This window comes from Pseudophryne corroboree, chromosome 1, assembly GCF_028390025.1.
Source record: "Pseudophryne corroboree isolate aPseCor3 chromosome 1, aPseCor3.hap2, whole genome shotgun sequence".
NCBI classification, from domain to species: Eukaryota; Metazoa; Chordata; class Amphibia; order Anura; family Myobatrachidae; genus Pseudophryne; species Pseudophryne corroboree.
The window spans coordinates 312,591,167-312,614,720 of NC_086444.1; the positions used below are offsets into that span (position 1 = coordinate 312,591,167).

Consider the following 23,554-nt stretch of genomic DNA (forward strand, 5'->3'; position numbering starts at 1 on the left):
TGCCGCTCAGACAGGACCTGCTACAGCAGGGCCCCTGCCTGTTCCAAGACTTACCGCGGCTGCGTTTGACGGCATGGCGGTTGAACGCCGGATCCTGAAGGAAAAGGGCATTCCGGAGGAAGTCATTCCTACGCTTATTAAAGCCAGGAAAGATGTTACGGCAAAACATTATCACCGCATATGGCGGAAATATGTTGCATGGTGCGAGGCCAAAAAGGCCCCAACAGAGGAATTTCAACTGGGTCGATTTCTACATTTCCTGCAAGCAGGAGTGAATATGGGCCTAAAACTAGGCTCCATTAAAGTACAGATCTCGGCTCTGTCGATTTTCTTTCAAAAGGAACTAGCTTCAGTACCTGAAGTTCAGACATTTGTGAAAGGAGTGCTGCATATTCAGCCCCCATTTGTGCCTCCTGTGGCACCGTGGGATCTCAACGTGATGTTGAATTTCTTGAAATCACATTGGTTTGAGCCACTAAAAACCGTGGATCTGAAATATCTCACGTGGAAAGTGGTCATGTTATTGGCCTTGGCATCAGCCAGGCGAGTGTCAGAATTGGCGGCTTTATCATGTAAAAGCCCTTATCTGATTTTTCATATGGATAGGGCAGGATTGAGGACTCGTCCCCAGTTTCTCCCTAAGGTGGTGTCAGCGTTTCACCTGAACCAGCCTATTGTGGTGCCTGCGGCTACTAAGGATTTGGAGGACTCCAAGTTGCTAGACGTTGTCAGGGCCCTGCAAATATATGTTTCCAGGACGGCTGGAGTCAGAAAATCTGACTCGCTGTTTATCCTATATGCACCCAACAAGCTGGGTGCTCCTGCTTCTAAGCAGACTATTGCTCGTTGGATTTGTAGTACAATTCAGCTTGCACATACTGTGGCAGGCCTGCCACAGCCTAAATCTGTCAATGCCCATTCCACAAGGAAGGTGGGCTCATCTTGGGCGGCTGCCCGAGGGGTCTCGGCTTTACAACTTTGCCGAGCAGCTACTTGGTCAGGGGCAAACACGTTTGCAAAATTCTATAAATTTGATACCCTGGCTGAGGAGGACCTGGAGTTCTCTCATTCGGTGCTGCAGAGTCATCCGCACTCTCCCGCCCGTTTGGGAGCTTTGGTATAATCCCCATGGTCCTTACGGAGTTCCCAGCATCCACTAGGACGTTAGAGAAAATAAGAATTTACTCACCGGTAATTCTGTTTCTCGTAGTCCGTAGTGGATGCTGGGCGCCCATCCCAAGTGCGGTCTATCTGCAATACTTGTACATAGTTATTGTTAACTAAATCGGGTTATTGTTGAGCCGTCTGTTGAGAGGCTCTATCGTTTCATACTGTTAACTGGGTTTCATATCACGAGTTGTTCGGTGTGATTGGTGTGGCTGGTATGAGTCTTACCCGGGATTCAAAATCCTTCCTTATTGTGTACGCTCGTCCGGGCACAGTACCTAACTGAGGCTTGGAGGAGGGTCATAGTGGGAGGAGCCAGTGCACACCAGGTAGTCTAAGATCTTTCTAGAGTGCCCAGCCTCCTTCGGAGCCCGCTATTCCCCATGGTCCTTACGGAGTTCCCAGCATCCACTACGGACTACGAGAAACAGAATTACCGGTGAGTAAATTCTTATTTTCCAAAAATGTAAAAAAATAAATTATAATCAAATTATGTAAATTATGGCTATTTAATCCCGATTCAGTATAATAAAATTATACTGAATAAGGTTTAAATAGCCTTTTACTTATGTTATTTGACCATTTAAAAAAAAAAAAAAAAAAACTATATTGGAAAAAAGCATTTTACACAATAAAAAAACAAAAACACTTTACAATTTATACACTGTCAAACTCTCCACAAAACTTAAAACGGGCTCTCAAGACCCACTTCTTCATAAAAGCCAACCACGAGCTGGACCCTATTCCCTTATGTGATTTTCCCTACAATGGCACCTGACCCTTGGTTTCTGCCATCCTGCTGCTTATTTGAGTGTTAAGACAGCTGGTGCAGCAATGTTTATAAACCATGTACTTGTCCTGCATTGTCTTGCATTGTAATGCTGGGTACTCTCTGGCCAATATATCAGCCGTTCAATTGAACAGACAATATATTGTGCGTCAGCCGGTTTGTACCCCTTAGTGTGTAGCACCTGAAAAGCTCACACATGTCAAATTTGTTGGTACCCATCCAAAAAAAGAATATCCCATATTTTTCTCTGAAAAAAACTGGAAACTTACAAAATTATCATCCAACATTTCCATATTTAATAGAAATCAGTCTTTGCATTTGATACAAGAGAATAATAATAATAATAATAATAATAAAACAAATTAAAATGGCATGCCCAAAAATGACGGCACCCTTAACCTAATATTTTGCTGCACAACCTTTAGAGGCAATTGCTGCAGTCAAACGATTTCTGTAGATTTCAATAAGGATACTGTACCTGTCAGGTTGTTTGGCCCACACATCCTGAGCAAACTGCTCCAGCTGTCTCAGGTGTGACGGGTGCCTTCTCCAGACTGCATATCTCAGCTCTTTCCATTGATGTTCGATATGATTTAGGGCCTGATTCATAGTTGTACGATACTGCACAGCCGCAGGGAAGCAGCTACGCAATACCATACAACTATTATGCTAGTGCTGCAGGAGGCGTCTGTAGGACTCTGCAATCAGAGTGCTGTGTCTAAAGATGCAGCAACGTATCACCATCGCAACTATCAGTCGCAACTGTCGCACCCTTCAGCCATATGAGTAAGGCTCAGCTTACTCAGAATGAGGGTCGGGAACCACTCAACTGGGCCAGGAAGTCTACGTCGGAAGATGCAGCCACTGGCCTGGCCACACCACAAAATGGGGCATTAAGCCCCCGTTTTAAAAAGTGCCGCCCCTGCCCTTGCCCCAAATGGCCACAGTCTGTCAGTCATGCTGCAGTTGGGAGCACTACATGCGATCTCACAGGACCCATTCTACACATGCTCCAGTTTTGACTCATCTGTCCAAAGGACATTCTTCCAGAAGCACTGTGTCAGTATTTGTTTTTTTAAAATTGCGTATTCTTTATTGAAAATTTCAATACAAAAAACAAAACACAAAATACCGACATTAAACAGTAACAATCACATTATGTCATTCACCATTTGGTTATGCAGCCAAATTAAGCCGCATCCATGAGTGGCCAGAACAACCTTCCAATTTAAATTCGTATAATAAGAAATATATGTGCAGCACTTGTCCAGCCGACCCAGTACAGGCAATACAAGTTATCTTGTACCCAAATATCTATATGCGTATATAAGTGCTTGCCTCTGCGAAGGTATATGTTGGACCATCAGAATGAACATGGATATACCACAACATGCTCTGCGTGTAAAAGGTACACACATACATAATTACACTGTTGTCGCAGCTCCCGTCTCCCCTCCCAACCCTGAGTCGCACCACCTACCCCATTTATCATGAAATTTATGCATAGCATTCTGTTTTGTAAACATATGTTTCTCATGCCGGACTACGTTATCTACCAAAGCCCTCCTTTTGTGTATCAACGGTGGAGTATTTGTACACAATACACGCGCTATAATGACCTTGGCCAATGTAGTGAGGCACAAGACATACCTGTATAGCACTAAAGAATGTGTCTCCTCTAGATCCAAGCCAAACATATTCTAGTACTAAAACCAGGTAGAGAGGGAGCTGTCTGCAAGACATCTCTCCATACCGCCTCCCAAAAGGGGAGTACTAATGGGCAATCCCACAATAAATGCCAAAATCCAGCTTTTTCCACTTGGCACCTAGGGCAAGAAGTATCCTATCTAATCCCAGCCCGTTTCATAGACACAGGTGTATGATATGCTCTATGTCAGAGGCGTCACTTACTTTTATAACACCCGGTGCGGTCGCGGGTGAAAAGTGGGCGTGGCCTCACAGAAGGGGCGTGGCTTCGCGGAAGGGGGCGTGGTTTCACATCCCGACCCCCGTTTTCAGCACATTGTGGGTCGGGGGATACGGCCTTCACCCGGAGACTGCTGAATCTGCAGTGCTGGCTTCTGCACTGTGACAGGAGCCGGGTTGCAGCATCCAGCTCCTGTCACTGAGCAGGAGCCGGCACTTTGGTGTCACCCCTCAGAGGGTAACACCCGGGTGCGGGCCGCACCCACGTTGTGACGCTACTGCTCTATGTAGGATATAGAAATATATTTGCTGATAACGAACACAAGGAGTAGTATACCGAAGGGATCCTAGAATCTGAATCCAATGCTCGTTTGATAATGGGCCTATATCTATTTCCCATTTCAATTTCAGAGGGACAAGCTGGTTCGGAAACAAATTATTATTAATCTGGGTATAGATCTGGGTATAGATACTGGAAACAGAACCCAGATTCAATAACATTGATTTAACAGGTGAAGGTGACAGCACAGGGTCAGTGCGTGAAAACTGAGTTTGGATTGCATGTCTTATTTGTAAATATAGAAAAAAGGCACTATGAGGAATATTAAACTCACTCTGTAGTCGATTAAATGATTTAAACATTCCTTCACTGTATAATTGACCTAAAGTAGTAAAGCCCTTCAACAACCATATACTGTATTGTCTGTTGAAATTTTAAGCAGTTCAGAATATGAAGCATTGTGCTACAGTGGGGAATCCGCATCATAACCGGACCACTCAAAAAAAGTATGTGCATGTTGCTAGATCAGTAGAGCTTGCCTGAGAAATGGAGGCAGACTAGAGACATACAGTCCAGAAAGCAGATAAAGTAAAGGAGAAAAGAAGGGCCCCACCTGCTCGCCCAGGAAGCCCACCAGTGTCCTGTACCCAACTAACTAAATGCGCAAGTTGAGCCGCTATATAATAGACCCTAAGATTGGGAAGACCAAGTCCCCCAGATGTTTTGGATTTATATAATGTTTTAATGGAAATTCTTGCCGGCCTATCCCCCCATATAAATGATGACAAAATACTCAATAGCAGAGAATACTGCTTTGGGATATATACTGGAGAATGCTGCAGAACATATAAGAATCTCAGATGAACCGACATTTTAAACAGGTTGATACAGCCTAAAACAGATAACGGCAGTTTTTTCCACACATGAGTTTTCGTCTTAAAACCCGCCGCCGTAATGGGAGCAATAATGTGGGATACATAGTCTCCCGCCTGTGGCGTAATTCAGACACCTAGATATTTAAAACGCGTTGTCCACTGCAAAGGGCAATCCGTATAATCATCTACAGGAATATGTCCCGAAATAGGGAATATATTGGATTTGTCCCAATTGACAAGTAGACCTGAAATAGCACCAAATTTTTTAACTATTTGTAGCATGGCCTGCAGAGAATCCTCAGAATCTTGCAGAAACAACAGCATGTCATCCGCGTACAGCGCAACTACATCTAAATACTCTCCAACTTTAATACCACGGACATCCGACGCTGCACGCAGAAGACAGGCAAGTGGTTCTATGGCTATTGCAAAAATGGCCGGAGACAGGGGACACCCCGTCGAGTCCCCCTCACCAGTGAAAAAGGAGATGAAGTAAAACTGTTAACAGACACACTGGCCGTTGGGGAAAAATACAGCAGTTGGATCAATTTGATAAATCGTGGCCCAAAAGCTAATTTCTGAAGCACACCCCAAAGATAAGAGAAAAAAAAGTTTCCAAAATCTGGTCCCCTTGGCCTGAAGCATATTCAACGTAAGTAGCAGAGGAGAGTGACCTGAAATTCCTCTAGACAAATAGGCTACATCTCAGGACAATTCTGGGGAAATTAAAACCAAATCTATTAGTGACATAGTATGAAATGAAATAACATGGAATAACATGAATATTGAGCAACAGTGGGATTGCGATATCTCCATATATCCACCCCCCCAACTCTGTGACTAAATGCGCAAATGGAGTTGGAGAGGGATGATGTGAAGCAGGCACAGCAGTACCCCTCCAATGATCCAAGTAGTGGTCCATAACATTATTGAAATCCCCCATACAAATTACCGGTGTAGCTGGAGACTGAGCAATAAATTTAGCTACCTGGCGGAGCACTTCATTATTGTAAGGAGGTGGGACATGACTTCCGGCGGGTGGCGCATCCAAGATGGCCACGTTTTAACTGAGCTCTCCTCCACAGGCTCTATCTACTGCCATCCATCCGTTTAGAGCCTGCTCACACACAATCTAACTGCGGGAATAATCTCCTCACGTTGTGGGGAACTGATTGCTATCCTTTTTGTGTGGGTGGGTGGCTGGAGCACCCCATTCCCCAGAGTCTGGCTCAAAACCGGGCCACCGCGTGTGGAGAGACCTACTTGCTGTGGTGTCTCCATTACCCGACACAGTCTTATCCATTCTGCTCCCCTAGAGCTGCAATACTAGCCCTTCTGCACTCATTACCTCCCGACTGCCGGCGGTGGCTACCCGATGAAACATTGCGGTCCGTAGACTGGTAATTGGCGGGGCTGAGGTGGCCGCGGCTCCATGCTTCTTCCTGGCGGCTGCTAATTACCCGACTGTGCCTGCGATTGATGGGGCTGGGTGCCGTGGCTCTGTGTGTCCTCCTGGCGGCTACTGCATCTGCCGCAACGGTTCACACCCAGGCTGCACCCGAGACGACCTCCTCCTGAAAACCTCTGCTCTGGCTGTGAGTGTCCCCGGTCAGCAACAGGAACGCCGGTGCTGATGTCTCCTCTTCGCCGTAGGTGGTGAGTCTCCTGCATGCTCCTGCCCACACCTTCCTAACTCCGGACGGTGGATCACCGGAGCTGCGGTACCCCCTCTACCTGCAAGGTGGTGCCTCCTCCCAGACCCTTCTACCCACACCCACCAGTAACCTAGCGGCGGGGTCAATTAAACCCTCATCCTCGCTCTGCCTGGTGCCTTCTGGACATTCCTACCTGCATGTATACACAGACATATATATGCATATATGAGGCATGTCCTTGGAATGATTATTTGCAGATTTGGCTGTGAAAGGTGGATAGAGTTGGAAAATAATAAACAATCATTACCTTTACTACAATACCAGAAGGAATATGCTTTAGCACTACACAGTTACTGGTTTTATTAGTAGCTTGTCCTCCTGGGCCATGTCCTCTAACAAACTGTTCTTCCAATTCTTTCTCATCGAGTTTTAGTAAATCAAAGGAAGAATCCTTTGCTCCTGTGCTCTGGGACAATGCACCGCCAGTCCATGGCTTCAGGAACTTCAGCTGCCTCCCAGTAATCCATGGTTTCCAAGACAACAATTTAGACACACAAAAGATGACTGGAGAATACATGGATTTTGGATGTCTGTACAATAAGAAACAAATAGTATTAAAAAAAATACTATTAAACGTTTGGACAAGAAAAAAAAAAAGACACGATTTTGTTTGGTTTAAGACAGTTAATGTTCTAACGAAAAACAAAATGAATTCTGTATTAGAAACCTTGATCAACCATGTTTTAATTAATAATGTTATTACTAATTTGATTTGATTTATTTGATTCATCTTTCAATAAAACCATTTTTTAGTTTATTATTCCTATTACATCTGAATATATGTAGATAGGCTAAACATAATAATACATAGTCACTTGTGACAAATTTTTATAGTAAATCCTGTAAAAAAAAATAAAAAAAATAAGAATTTACTTACCGATAATTCTATTTCTCGTAGTCCGTAGTGGATGCTGGGGACTCCGTCAGGACCATGGGGAATAGCGGCTCCGCAGGAGACATGGCACAAAAGTAAAAGCTTTAGGATCAGGTGGTGTGCACTGGCTCCTCCCCCTATGACCCTCCTCCAAGCCTCAGTTAGGATACTGTGCCCGGACGAGCGTACACAATAAGGAAGGATTTTGAATCCCGGGTAAGACTCATACCAGCCACACCAATCACACTGTACAACCTGTGATCTGAACCCAGTTAACAGCATGATAACAGCGGAGCCTCTGAAAAGATGGCTCACAACAATAATAACCCGATTTTTGTAACAATAACTATGTACAAGTATTGCAGACAATCCGCACTTGGGATGGGCGCCCAGCATCCACTACGGACTACGAGAAATAGAATTATCGGTAAGTAAATTCTTATTTTCTCTGACGTCCTAAGTGGATGCTGGGGACTCCGTCAGGACCATGGGGATTATACCAAAGCTCCCAAACGGGCGGGAGAGTGCGGATGACTCTGCAGCACCGAATGAGAGAACTCCAGGTCCTCCTCAGCCAGGGTATCAAATTTGTAGAATTTTTCAACGTGTTTGCCCCTGACCAAGTAGCAGCTCGGCAAAGTTGTAAAGCCGAGACCCCTCGGGCAGCCGCCCAAGATGAGCCCACCTTCCTTGTGGAATGGGCATTTACATATTTTGGCTGTGGCAGGCCTGCCACAGAATGTGCAAGCTGAATTGTACTACACATCCAACTAGCAATTGTCTGCTTAGAAGCAAGAGCACCCAGTTTGTTGGGTGCATACAAGATAACAGCAAGTCAGTTTTCCTGACTCCAGCCGTCCTGGAAACCTATATTTTCAGGGCCCTGACAACATCTAGCAACTTGGAGTCCTCCAAGTCCCTAGTAGCCGCAGGTACCACAATAAGCTGGTTCAGGTGAAACGCTGACACCACCTTAGGGAGAAACTGGGGACGAGTCCGCAGCTCTGCCCTGTCCGAATGGACAATCAGATATGGGCTTTTGTGAGACAAAGCCGCCAATTCTGACACTCGCCTGGCCAAGGCCAGGGCCAACAGCATGGTCACTTTCCATGTGAGATATTTCAAATCCACAGATTTGAGCGGTTTAAACCAATGTGATTTGAGGAATCCCAGAACTACGTTGAGATCCCACAGTGCCACTGGAGGCACCAGACATGGTACTTGCTGAAGCAAGTCCCTTCTTAGCGGCAGAGGCCATGAGTCCTCTGTGAGCATTTCTTGAAGTTCCGGGTACCAAATCCTTCTTGGCCAATCCGGAGCCACGAGTATAGTTCTTACTCCTCTACGTCTTATAATTCTCAGTACCTTGGGTATGAGAAGCAGAGGAGGGAACACATACACCGACTGGTACACCCACGGTGTTACCAGAACGTCCACAGCTATTGCCTGAGGGTCTCTTGACCTGGCGCAATACATGTCCAGTTTTTTGTTAAGGCGGGACGCCATCATGTCCACCTTTGGTCTTTCCCAACGGTTCACAATCATGTGGAAGACTTCCCGATGAAGACCCCACTTTCCCGGGTGGAGGTCGTGCCTGCTGAGGAAGTTTGCTTCCCAGTTTTCCACTCCCGGAATGAACACTGCTGACAGTGCTATCACATAATTTTCCGCCCAGCGAAGAATCCTTGCAGTTTCTGCCATTGCCCTCCTGCTTCTTGTGCCGCCCTGTCTGTTTACGTGGGCGACTGCCGTGATGTTGTCCCACTGGATCAATACCGGCTGACCTTGAAGCAGAGGTCTTGCTAAGCTTAGAGCATTGTAAATTGTCCTTAGCTCCAGTATATTTATGTGGAGAGAAGTCTCCAGACTTGATCACACTCCCTGGAAATTTTTTCCCTGTGTGACTGCTCCCCAGCCTCTCAGGCTGGCATCCGTGGTTACCAGGACCCAGTCCTGAATGCCGAATCTGCGGCCCTTTAGTAGATGAGCACTCTGCAGCCACCGCAGAAGAAACACCCTTGTCCTTGGAGACAGGGTTATCCGCTGATGCATCTGAAGATGCGATCCGGACCATTTTTCCAGCAGATCCCACTGAAAAGTTCTTGCGTGAAATCTGCCGAATGGAATCGCTTCGTAAGAAGCCACCATTTTTCCCAGGACCCTTGTGCAATGATGCACTGACACTTTTCCTGGTTTTAGGAGGTTCCTGACTAGCTCGGATAACTCCCTGGCTTTCTTCTCCGGGAGAAACACCCTTTTCTGGACTGTGTCCAGAATCATCCCTAGAAACAGTAGACGTGTCGTCGGAAACAGCTGCGATTTTGGAATATTTAGAATCCACCCGTGCTGTCGTAGAACTACTTGAGATAGTGCTACTCCGACCTCCAACTGTTCTCTGGACCTTGCCCTTATCAGGCGATCGTCCATTTTCTTTGAAGAAGAATCATCATTTCGGCCATTACCTTGGTAAAGACCCGGGGTGCCGTGGACAATCCAAACGGTAGCGTCTGAAACTGATAGTGACAGTTCTGTACCACGAACCTGAGGTACCCTTGGTGAGAAGGGCAAATTGGGACATGGAGGTAAGCATCCCTGATGTCCAGGGACACCATATAGTCCCCTTCTTCCTGGTTCGCTATCACTGCTCTGAGTGACTCCATCTTGATTTGAACCTTTGTATGTAAGTGTTCAAATATTTCAGATTTAGAATAGGTCTCACCGAGCCATCTGGCTTCAGTACCACAATATAGTGTGGAATAATACCCCTTTCCTTGTTGTAGGAGGGGTACTTTGATTATCACCTGCTGGGAATACAGCTTGTGAATTGTTTCCAATACTGCCTCCCTGTCGGAAAGAGACGTTGGTAAAGCAAACTTCAGGAACCTGCGAGGGGGAGACGTCTCGAATTTCCAATCTGTACCCCTGGGATACTACTTGTAGGATCCAGGGGTCCACTTGCGAGTGAGCCCACTGCATGCTGAAACTCTTGAGACGACCCCCCACCGCACCTGTTTGTACGGCCCCAGCGTCATGCTGAGGACTTGGCAGAAGCGGTGGAGGGCTTCTGTTCCTGGGAATGGGTTGCCTGCTGCAGTCTTCTTCCCTTTCCTCTATCCCTGGGCAGATATGACTGGCCTTTTGCCCGCTTGCCCTTATGGGGACGAAAGGACTGAGGCTGAAAAGACGATGTCTTTTTCTGCTGAGATGTGACTTGGGGTAAAAAAAGTTGGATTTTCCAGCTGTTGCCGTGGCCACCAGGTCCGATGGACCGACCCCAAATAACTCCTCCCCTTTATACGGCAATACTTCCATGTGCCGTTTGGAATCTGCATCACCTGACCACTGTCGTGTCCATAAACATCTTCTGGCAGATATGGACATCGCACTTACTCTTGATGCCAGAGTGCAAATATCCCTCTGTGCATCTCGCATATATAGAAATGCATCCTTTAAATGCTCTATAGTCAATAAAATACTGTCCCTGTCAAGGGTATCAATATTTTCAGTCAGGGAATCCGACCAAGCCACCCCAGCGCTGCCCATCCAGGCTGAGGTGATCGCTGGTCGCAGTATAACACCAGTATGTGTGTATATACTGTTTAGGATATTTTCCAGCCTCCTATCAGTTGGCTCTTTGAGGGCGGCCGTATCTGGAGACGGTAACGCCATTTGTTTTGATAAGCGTGTGAGCGCCTTATCCACCCTAAGGGATGTTTCCCAACGCGCCATAACTTCTGGCGGGAAAGGGTATACCGCCAATAATTTTCTATCGGGGGAAACCCACGCCTCATCACACACTTCATTTAATTTATCTGATTCAGGAAAAACTACAGGTAGTTTTTTCACACCCCACATAATACCCTTTTTTGTGGTACTTGTAGTATCAGAAATATGTAACACCTCCTTCATTGCCCTTAACATGTAACGTGTGGCCCTAAAGGAAAATACGTTGGTTTCTTCACCGTCGACACTGGAGTCAGTGTCCCTGTCTGTGTCGACCGACTGAGGTAAATGGGCGTTTTAAAGCCCCTGACGGTGTTTGAGACGCCTGGACAGGTACTAATTTGTTTGCCGGCCGTCTCATGTCGTCAACCGACCTTGCAGCGTGTTGACATTATCACGTAATTCCCTAAATACGCCATCCATTCCGGTGTCGACTCCCTAGAGAGTGACATCACTATTACAGGCAATTGCTCCGCCTCCTCACCAACATCGTCCTCATACATGTCGACACACACGTACCGACACCCAGCACACACACAGGGAATGCTCTGATAGAGGACAGGACCCCACTAGCCCTTTGGGGAGACAGAGGGAGAGTTTGCCAGCACACACCAAAACGCTATAATTATACAGGGACAACCTTTATATAAGTGTTTTCCCCTTATAGCATCTTAATATATAATCATATCGCCAAATAAGTGCCCCCCCTCTCTGTTTTAACCCTGTTTCTGTAGTGCAGTGCAGGGGAGAGCCTGGGAGCCTTCCCACCAGCAGTTCTGTGAGGGAAAATGGCGCTGTGTGCTGAGGATAATAGGCCCCACCCCCTTTTCGGCGGGCTTCTTCTCCCGTTTTTCTGACAACCTGGCAGGGGTTAAATACATCCATATAGCCCCAGAGGCTATATGTGATGTATTTTTAGCCAGTATAGGTATTTTCATTGCTGCCCAGGGCGCCCCCCCCAGCGCCCTGCACCCTCAGTGACCGTTGGTGTGAAGTGTGCTGAGAGCAATGGCGCACAGCTGCAGTGCTGTGCGCTACCTCATGAAGACTGAGAAGTCTTCAGCCGCCGATTTCTGGACCTCTTCTCTCTTCAGCATCTGCAAGGGGGTCGGCGGCGCGGCTCCGGTGACCCATCCAGGCTGTACCTGTGATCGTCCCTCTGGAGCTAGTGTCCAGTAGCCTAAGAAGCCAATCCATCCTGCACGCAGGTGAGTTCACTTCTTCTCCCCTAAGTCCCTCGTTGCAGTGAGCCTGTTGCCAGCAGGACTCACTGAAAATAAAAAACCTAATAAAACTTTTACTCTAAGCAGCTCTTTAGGAGAGCCACCTAGATTGCACCCTTCTCGGCCGGGCACAAAAACCTAACTGAGGCTTGGAGGAGGGTCATAGGGGGAGGAGCCAGGGCACACCACCTGATCCTAAAGCTTTTACTTTTGTGCCCTGTCTCCTGCGGAGCCGCTATTCCCCATGGTCCTGACGGAGTCCCCAGCATCCACTTAGGACGTCAGAGAAAATCCATTTGTTTTATATTCTGTCTCCTTTTGTACCTTGCAATCCATTCCATCTGCGACTAAAGCCGGGTACACACTGGGCGATGCTGAAATACCGGCGTTGAACGATATAGCGTTCAATGAAATAGCGCATAAACACTGAACATTAGTGTTCAACGATATTGATTAGTGACGTCACCGCCGACATCGGTCACCAATATTACCCCCATATACACTGGACGATATAAGTCTAAAAATAAACGCTAACATTTATGCCTTATCGTTTATTTCTCTTACGTCCTAGAGGATGCTGGGGACTCCGTAAGGACCATGGGGTATAGACGGGCTCCGCAGGAGACATGGGCACCACAAAGAACTTTAGAATGGGTGTGCACTGGCCCCTCCCTCCATACCCCAGTTAGATCCTGTGCCCAGAGGAGACTAGGGACACTACAGGGGAGCTCTCCTGAGTTTCTCTGAAAAAAAGAATTTTGTTAGGTTTTTTATTTTCAGGGAGCACTGCTGGCAACAGGCTCCCTGCATCGTGGGACTGAGGAGAGAGAAGCAGACCTACTTAAATGATAGGCTCTGCTTCTTAGGCTACTGGACACCATTAGCTCCAGAGGGTCGGAACGCAGGTCTCACCCTCGCCGTTCATCCCGGAGCCGCGCTGCCGTCCTCCTCACAGAGCCGGAAGACAGAAGCCGGGTGAGTATAAGAAGAAAGAAGACTTCAAAGGTGGCTGAAGACTTCGGATCTTCTCTGAGGTAACGCGCCATTGCTCCCACACACGACACACACGGCGGACACTGAAGGGTTCAGGGCGCAGGGGGGGTGCCCTGGGCAGCAATTTTAAACCTCTTGGGACTGGCTAATGATAATATAGGGGCTGCGGAGTATAAAAAAATTGAGCGGGACCGAAGCCCGGCGCTGAGGGGGCGGAGCTTGATCTTCCAGCACTAACCAGCGCCATTTTCTCCACAGCACACTGCAGAGAAGCTGGCTCCCCGGACTCTCCCCTGCTGAACACGGTGACAGAGGGCAAAAAAGAGGGGGGGGGACTTTTTATTGGAGCAGTGAGTGTATATTTATATAAAAGCGCTGTTTTTTTGTCTGGGAATTCGTTTCCAGTGTCAGTTGGCGCTGGGTGTGTGCTGGCATACTCTCTATCTGTCTCTCCAAAGGGCATTATTGGGGAATTGTCTCCATTTAGATATATCCCTGAGTGTGTCGGGGTGTCAGTACGTGTGTGTCGGCATGTCTGAAGCGGAAGGCTCTTCTAAGGAGGAGGTGGAGCAGATTGTGGAGTCTCCGTCGGCGACGCCGACACATGATTGGATAGATATGCTGAATGTTTTAAATGCAAATGTGTCTTTATTACATCAGAGGTTGGACAAAGCAGAGTCCAGGGATAGAACTGGGAGTCAATCCATGGCTTTGGCTGTGTCACAGGGCCCTTCAGGGTCTCAGAAACTTCCCCTGTCCCAAGTAGCAGACACTGATACCGACACGGATTCTGATTCCAGTGTTGACTACGATGATGCAAGGCTACACCCAAGGGTGGCCAAAAGTATTCATTATATGATTATTGCAATAAAGGATGTTTTACATATCACTGATGACCCCTCTGTCCCTGACAAGAGTGTACACATGTTTAAGGAAAAGAAACCTGAGGTAACCTTTCCCCCATCTCATGAACTGAACGCGTTATTTGAAAAGGCTTGGGAAACTCCAGACAAGAAACTGCAGATTCCCAAGAGAATTCTTATGGCGTATCCTTTCCCGACACAGGACAGGGTACGGTGGGAATCCTCACCCAGGGTGGACAAGGCGTTAACGCGCTTGTCCAAAAAGGTGGCGCTGCCATCTCCAGACACGGCCGCCCTCAAGGATCCTGCTGATTGCAGACAGGAAACTACCTTAAAATCTATTTATACACATACGGGGACCTTGCTCAGGCCGGCAATAGCGTCGGCTTGGGTTTGTAGCGCTGTTGCGGCTTGGACGGATACCTTGTCAGCTGACATTGATACCCTGGATAGGGATACCATTTTATTGACCTTAGGTCACATTAAAGACACAGCCTTATAAATGAGAGACGCTCAGAAAGACATTGGTCTGCTAGGTTCGAGAGCCAACGCCATGGCGATTTCTGCTAGGCGAGCCCTGTGGACCAGTCAATGGTCGGGTGATGCCGACTCAAAGAAGCATATGGAAGTTTTGCCTTACAAAGGTGAGGATTTATTTGGGGAAGGTCTCGCGGACCTGGTTTCCACAGCTACCGCGGGCAAATCTACCTTTTTACCTTATGTTTCCCCACAGCGAAAGAAAACACCACAATATCAGATGCAGTCCTTTCGGTCGCATAAGTCCAGAAGAGGTCGGGGCTCTTCTTTCCTCGCCAGAGGTAAGGGAAGAGGGAAAAAGCAGCCTGCTACGGCTAGTTCCCAGGAGCAGAAGTCCTCCCCGGCTTCTGCCAAATCCACCGCATGACGCTGGGGCTCCACTGAGGGAGTCTGCGCCGGTGGGGGCACGTCTTCAACTCTTCAGCCAGGTCTGGATTCAGTCGGACGTGGATCCTTGGGCAATGGAAATTGTATCCCAAGGCTACAAGCTACAGTTCAAAGACATGCCTCCTCGACGATTTTTCAAATCGGCTCTACCGGCTTCTCCCCCAGAGAGGGAGATAGTTTTTGAATCGCAGCTAAAACTATGTCAACAACGAGTGGTGGTCGAGGTTCCCCTAGGTCATCAGGGGAAGGGGTACTATTCAACCCTATTTGTGGTCCCGAAACCGGATGGCTCGGTCAGACCCATTCTAAATTTAAAATCCCTAAACCAGTACTTGAAAAAGTTCACATTCAAGATGTCACTGGACATAAAGGACGCGTACCTTCATGTCCCCATATATCCCCCTCATCAGGAGTACTTGAGATTCACTGTACAGGACTGCCATTACCAGTATCAGACGTTGGCTTTCCACGGCCCCGAGGATTTTCACCAAGGTAATGGCGGAAATGATGGTACTCCTGCGCAGGCAGGGAGTCACAATTATCCCGTACTTGGACGATCTCCTGATAAAGGCGAGATCAAGAGGTCAGTTGTTGGAAAGCGTGGCGCTCTCCCTGAGAGTACTGCAGCAACACGGCTGGATTCTGAATCTACCAAAGTCACAGTTGGTGCCAACTCGGCTATCATTCTTAGGCATGATTCTGGACACGGAACAAAAGAGGGTTTTTCTCCCAATGGAAAAAGCCCAGGAACTCCAGAACTTGGTCAGAGACCTGTTGAAACCGAAAAGGGTGTCAGTCCATCAATGCACTCAAGTGCTGGGGAAAATGGTGGCATCGTACGAGGCCATCCCCTTCGGCAGGTTTCATGCGAGGACTTTTCAGTGGGATCTTCTGGACAAGTGGTCCGGGTCCCATCTTCATATTCATCAGAAAATCAGCCTGTTCCCCAGGGCCAGGGTGTCTCTCCTGTGGTGGCTGCAGAGTGCTCACCTTCTAGAGGGTCGCAGGTTCGGCATTCAGGACTGGGTTCTGGTGACCATGGACGCGAGCCTCCGAGGATGGGGAGCAGTCACACAAGGAAGAAACTTTCAAGGACTATGGTCAAGCCAGGAGGCTTGTCTTCACATCAACGTATTGGAATTGAGGGCCATATACAACGGCCTGCGTCAAGCGGAGAATCTTCTTCACGACCTACCGGTTCTGATTCAGTCAGACAACATCACAGCCGTGGCTCATGTAAACCGACAGGGCGGAACAAGGAGTAGAGTGGCAATGGCGGAAGCCGCCAGGATTCTTCGCTGGGCGGAAAATCATGTAAGCGCTTTGACAGCAGTCTTCATTCCGGGAGTGGACAACTGGGAAGCAGACTTCCTCAGCAGACACGATCTCCATCCAGGAGAGTGGGGACTTCATCAAGAAGTTTTTGCAGAGATAACAAGTCTTTGGGGAATTCCTCAAATAGACATGATGGCGTCACGCCTCAGCAAGAAGCTTCGGGGGTATAGTGCCAGGTCAAGGGACCCTCAGGCAGTAGCGGTAGACGCCCTGGTGACACCGTGGGTGTTTCGGTCGGTCTATGTGTTTCCTCCTCTTCCACTCATCTCAAAGATATTGAGAATCATAAGACGAAAAGGAGTGCGGACAATACTCATTGTTCCGGATTGGCCTCGAAGGGCCTGGTATTCAGATCTTCATGAAATGCTCACAGGAGATCCGTGGCCTCTTCCTCTCAGAGAGGACCTGTTGCAACAGGGGCCCTGCGTGTTCCAACACTTACCGTGGTTACGTTTGATGGCATGGCGGTTGAACGCCGAATCCTAGCTGGAAAAGGCATTCCGGAAGAAATCATTCCTACTCTGATGAGAGCTAGGAAGGAGGTGACGGCGAAACATTATCACCGTATCTGGAGAAAGTATGTATCTTGGTGTGAGGCTAAGAATGCTCCTACGGAAGATTTCCATCTGGGCCGTCTTCTCCACTTTCTGCAGACAGGAGTGGATATGGGCCTGAAATTAGGCTCCATTAAGGTACAGATTTCGGCCCTATCAATTTTCTTTCAGAAGGAATTGGCTTCTCTCCCAGAAGTCCAGACTTTCGTAAAGGGAGTGCTGCACATACAGCCTCCTTTTGTGCCTCCAGTGGCGCCATGGGACCTTAACGTGGTGTTACAGTTCCTAAAGTCTCACTGGTTTGAACCTCTTCAAACAGTGGAATTAAAATGTCTCACTTGGAAGGTGGTCATGTTGTTGGCCTTGGCGTCTGCAAGGAGGGTATCCGAATTGGCGGCTTTGTCTCACAAAAGCCCCTATCTGATTTTCCATGTGGATAGAGCAGAATTGAGGACTCGTCCTCAATTTTTGCCAAAGGTGGTTTCATCTTTTCATATGAACCAGCCTACTGTGGTGCCTGTGGCTATGGGGGACTTGGAGGATTCCACGTCCCTTGATGTAGTCAGGGCCTTAAAAATTTATGTAGCCAGGACGGCTCGGGTTAGGAAAACAGAGGCTCTGTTTGTCCTGTATGCAGCCAACAAGATTGGCACTCCTGCTTCTAAGCAGACTATTGCTCGCTGGATCTGTAACACGATTCAGCAGGCTCATTCTACGGCTGGATTGCCGTTACCGAATTCGGTAAAGGCCCATTCCACTAGGAAGGTGGGCTCTTCTTGGGCGGCTGCCCGAGGTGTCTCGGCATTACAGCTTTGCCGAGCGGCGACTTGGTCGGGTTCAAACACTTTTGCAAAATTCTACAAGTTTGATACCCTGGCTAATGAGGACCTCATGTTTGCTCAATCGGTGCTGCAGAGTCATCCGCACTCTCCCACCCGGTTTGGAGCTTTGGTATAATCCCCATGGTCCTTACGGATTCCCCAGCATCCTCTAGGACGTAAGAGAAAATAAGATTTTAAACCTACCGGTAAATCTTTTTCTCCTAGTCCGTAGAGGATGCTGGGCGCCCGTCCCAGTGCGGACAAAATTCTGCAAGACTTGTATATGGTTTTTGCTGACATAAGGGTTATGTTACAGTTTTGATCAGTCTCGGGCTGATGCTGTTTTGTTTCATACTGTTAACAGGTTAGTATATTCCATGTTATACGGTGTGGATGGTGTGGGCTGGCATGAATCTTGCCCTTAGATTAACAAAATCATTTCCTCGTACTGTCCGTCTCCTCTGGGCACAGCTTCTCTGACTGGGGTCTACAGGGGGGGGCATGGAGGGAGGAGCCAGTGCACACCCATTCTAAAGTTCTTTGTGGTGCCCATGTCTCCTGCGGAGCCCGTCTATACCCCATGGTCCTTACGGAGTCCCCAGCATCCTCTACGGACTAGGAGAAAAAGATTTACCGGTAGGTTTAAAATCTTATTTTTTTAGGCTGACATCGCCCAGTGTGTACCCAGCTTACGGGTGACTGCTTATCACATACTTTTCCTTATAGCCCCTACACATTAGCCGAGGTGCCAGACGGCCGATACGGGAGGTATAAACGAGTCGGCACCAACGATGAACGAGCGCGGGGGCCGAGCATCATTCATCGTTGGTGCCTACAACAATTTCTCATTCATCACTGAACGATATTGCTCATATTGGCCGCACACATCGCCCAGTGCGTAGGGCCTTTTACAACGGCACCTAGCCCTCTGTTTCAGCCACCCTGATGCTTATTTCAGTGTCATGTCCATTGATGCAGAAATGTTTATAACGCATGAACTTGTCCTATATGGTCTTGTACTGTAAGTCACTGTTCTTGTTTTGTTCATTTGTTTATATATTTTGTTAGGCACTGCGGAACCCTTGTGGTGCCATATAGAAGATAATAATACATACAAAGTACACTCAGAGATAGATGAAATTCAAAATAAGAAAAAGTTAATGTTAATTAGTCCTATGCATACCTAAAAACTGTCCCAATTTTAGCGGGACAGTCTCATTTTTTGGGGGAATGTCATGCTGTTCCACCCAAAAGCCCATGGCTTTTAAAAGGTAAGACTGTCTTACCTTTTAAAGACCATAAGTGTGGCAGGTACTGTAAGCTTTAAACCAGGTAAGCACATTTTTGAAAGTTTATGTGATAGAGTAGGACTTGCATTGAAATGGGGTCCCGTGGAGTGGGCTGCAAGCTTACATGCATTGTACAATTCATAAACCAAAACCCTATTATTTATCTAGTTGTATATTAAAGCATTAAGGTGAATGAAACTGCTAAAGGAGAGTGCAGGGTTCTTTGTATATGTAATATTCTTTTTCAGGTACGACCACTTCATGATTGTTTTTCTCCACTATGAAATACCATGCTGATTTTTTGTGTGGTAATAATGTATACCTTTGTTAAGCACATACAATTTGGGGGATATCTAATGTTGATTGAACCTAGTGTTTTTAAGAATTTTCGAAAAATGTGCGTTTTTGCCTTAACTCAAAACGTAAGGCAGATAAAGTGATTTGGTTTGGCTTTTTGGATTTAGGAGGAAGAGTTACCTTAGGGGTCCAAATTTTGTGGTGATACCTTAATAAACAACCATCATACTTCAAATTAAGTGGATAAAGAAGCCGCGATTAGTAAATGATTAAATATTGATTTTTCAATTTATTAAATTAATGAATTGTCAGACAGTCGAGATATTTGGCAGAAACAGTTTTTTTGACATCCTCTCCTAACTAAATTTTCATAAAAATCTGAGATGGGTGGTGGACAAACCTGGTCGAACTGACATGGATTGACCCCTAAATGTTTATAAGGGAAACTAAAGTTTTCCAGGCTATTTGGTCTCAGCAGGTCCAGCTACTAAATACCATCATTTTTTGTAATGAGAGCTTGTTATCCTCATTTCTTCTGCAATGCATGTAATTCTACTATAGGAGAATAATTTGCACATGCATATACTGTTATGATGCATTATAGCAAAGCATACAAGTGAATTTTGGCTTTACCTACTAAAATTTGGATTTTTTTACTTACCGTAAAATCTCTTTTTCTGAGTCCATCTGGGGGACGCTGCGCACTTACACTTGGGTTAGAGTGTGCGAGTATGGAGATTGGTACAAGCTTTGAAAATAACTAACTCCTCCCCCTCTAACCCCTCCCATCAACCCCCTGTGCACAGGAAGTATTCCTCAGTTACAGTTTAACAAAGCCGAGAGAGAGAAAACAAAACCAACAATCAATAACCAGACAATAGGCAAGGGATCGCAGTGTCCCCCAGATGGACTCAGAGAAAGAGTTTTTACGGTAAGTAAAAAAATCCATCTGGGGGACGCTGCACATTTACGCTTGGGTGATATCCCAAAGCCAGCCAAAGGAAAGGGAATGGGGGGAGTGGGGGGGGAGACAGGCAGGAAATCCACCCTTAAGATCAGACACCCAACTGAGGCGTCCCCCATACCCAGTGTTGGACTGGGGCATGAAGGGTCCACCGGGGGGATGCTGCTATAGGGGCCCATGCTTAAGGGTGTGGCCAGGCTCCATTGGGGCATGGCCAGTCACCACAGAGGTTTGGCTAATTAGTACATGTTCCCCTTGGTAAATATATAGTAAACCGTATTCTTGTGAAGTATAATGTAACATAAGTATAATGCATAATTCAAGTGCACTAGGATAGAGTCTGGAACCTGATCCCTAAAGGAGGAGGAGGGCCCACAGGCAGTGGGGCCCACCGGTGATTTCCCCTGTTCCCCTGTGGGCCAGTCCGACCCTGCCCATACCAAAAGTATGGAAACAATAGAATCCTGTGAAGATTGCCGCTCTACACAGCTGCACAACAGAGACACCTCCGCGAACAGCCCAGAAGGCCAGTTTTTTGGTTCAAGGATTGGTCTTGAACCCAGGTCTCTATATACACTAGTCTCTAGCATTTGTGTGCTGAGCCACATCTCCTGTGTTGAAAAAATTAGTTTGGTTTGTAAAACCACTCTTCATCATAGAAAAACCAAACAAAGGTGGACTGTAGCAAAGGGATTGCCAACTCAGAAACACACCGAGCTGAGGTAATGGCCAAAAGAAAAACCACCGTAAGAGGAAGGAATCGCCACCCAACAGAGTCCAGAGGCTGGAAAGCAGACACAAGAGCTACCAAGGAAACTGTATATGCAATAAGCTGTGAAGAAAACACTGAACATCCGTAAGAATGTTGGTAACCATCTCTGGAAAAGAAAATCTAGAGCAGAACCCTGTCTCTGAAGATAAGACAAAAGTCCTTCTGACAACTGTACACAGAAAGGACAAGAGGCAGAAAAGACTAAGAACTTCAGCAGAGAGGCCTTTATATTCGCACCAAAAGATGAAAAACATTTCTGGGCACTGTGATTGGTTTGCGAGCCTAACACATAGTCGGGGCTACTGACTGAGGTAAACGTCTTACTCTGATGATGCTGTTCTCCACAATCACAACATCACAGTCAGACGAGACAAAGTAGAGATCTGGTCGAAGAGGTGCACTGTAAGGAGCCTTGGCCACCCTGGTCTGAAGCATTGCAGAGCAGTGTCGACAGGCAAATCCAGAGCAATTTAGGAAGACCGACAGAGCCACTGGTCAAATGCATTAAAGCACCTACTGGATTTTTCCAGAGGCAGAAACAAATATGCCAGATGAAAGTGACAAGGAGCTAACACGGCGTCCATGATTGCCACAAGAGGATCCCCGGAGCGATCACCATACCAAAGAAGCCCTTTTTGCAGAGACGAGATGCCCCAAGTTTAATGTCGGCTTGTCACACAGGTACACCAAAATCAGAAAAACCTGTTGGTTTATTTCACATTCTTCAGGGAAGAAAAGGCATGACGACCCAGGAAGTCCGCTTCCCAGTTGTCCATTCTGGATCTGGAGATGGACGATATTGCCGGAGCCCAAAGTTCAGCCCTCTGCATATGTAAGATACCGGTCAGATGGCTCTCCAGCTGCAAGTGCCACTGTACATGTTGATATAGGCCACTGCAGTTGCGAAGTTCGACTGGATGCGGGTTGCAAGACCATACTAACCTTCTCTGTATCGTTCCAATTTTTTTTTTTTTCAGTATATGTGCTGCCGAAGCGAGCACTGGTAGAAAGCCTTGAGCTGGAGTCAAGGCGTTGTGGATTGCCCGGAGATGGAAGTGACATCTCCACTTCGGACCTCAGTGTTTTGAAAACACCAGAGTTAAAACCCAAAACCATAACGTCTGAGACCAGTTACTGTGGTTATGACCTTCCATGTCAAGACAGAAAATGGAGTCCTATGGGTCAGATTCGAATTGTGTAGTGACCAACGAAGATATTGTCGTATTTGAATTGACAGACTGAACTGTTGTTTCTGTAAACTCAATTCTGCCAGGGAATAATAACATAGAATTTAAGATTGAAGAATCCAGGCATGAGACCGGGAGAATGGAGCCACCTGTAAAGTCGCCTCTATCTTGCAGAGGAAGTGTATGCCATGGATAACTGACCCCTGAGGAAACTGCAGAAAAGAGTGCGTATTCTGGTCTGGAAATCCTGCACTCAGCCAAAAGACCGAGATACCTGGGGTCGAAAAGAAGACCCCTGAACACCATTCTCCGCGAAGGAAGAAATCCGGAACCAAGGTCCACTGTAAATGTGTATGACAAAAGGTGCATAAAACAGAGCTCTTTTTGCAACAATCAACCAAATATGGTGATGGGAAAGTAACAGTAAAAACCCCAAGACCCTGTTGATGGGAAAGGGATTGGAATGAATACTCCCACATTGGATAGCAAACAGACTGCAAAGATTAGAGCCTGTCTCTTGGATGAAACGCAAATAAGAGGGGTACCAAAGAATCCTGCTGGGTACGTGTTCCCCAAAATTCTGAATATATGCTCGTGATATAATTCGGTATATCCAATGGACCAGTGGAATCTGAGAAAGTTGGTTTTCCCCACTGGGAACCAGACCACCCGACTCCATGAGCCCTGCTGAGGACATATCGGAAGTCAGTGTTCCAGGTGGACAAATGCTTTCTAAAAGAAAACATATTTCATTGACATTTATTTTAAATAACACATTTCTTAGCAGTCATACTCAGGATGAGAACCCATGACCTATTATACTAAAGGCAGACACCTTACTGATAAAGCTATATGCTCCTGCCTGCAAGGCACGCTTTGATTTGGAAACAGAATTCCATGAATCACAACCAAAATGAATATATGGGCGCCATAGGCAGGGCAGAGATGCAAGATTGAATGGAGATATAATCCAAGAAAACAA

General features: G+C 46.9%; 1 protein-coding gene across 2 annotated transcripts in view; it reads right to left on the reverse strand.

Moving 5' to 3' along the window:
- Positions 1-23,554, reverse strand: part of MTRFR (mitochondrial translation release factor in rescue) — a 62,348-nt gene that overhangs the window by 6,050 nt on the left and 32,744 nt on the right. For both annotated transcript variants that reach the window (XM_063964509.1, XM_063964508.1), the window contains one exon: positions 7,001-7,283. In XM_063964509.1, coding sequence (XP_063820579.1) covers positions 7,001-7,270 — 270 coding nt within the window. In that variant the 5' untranslated portion in view covers positions 7,271-7,283. The remainder of the gene's footprint in view (positions 1-7,000; positions 7,284-23,554) is intronic.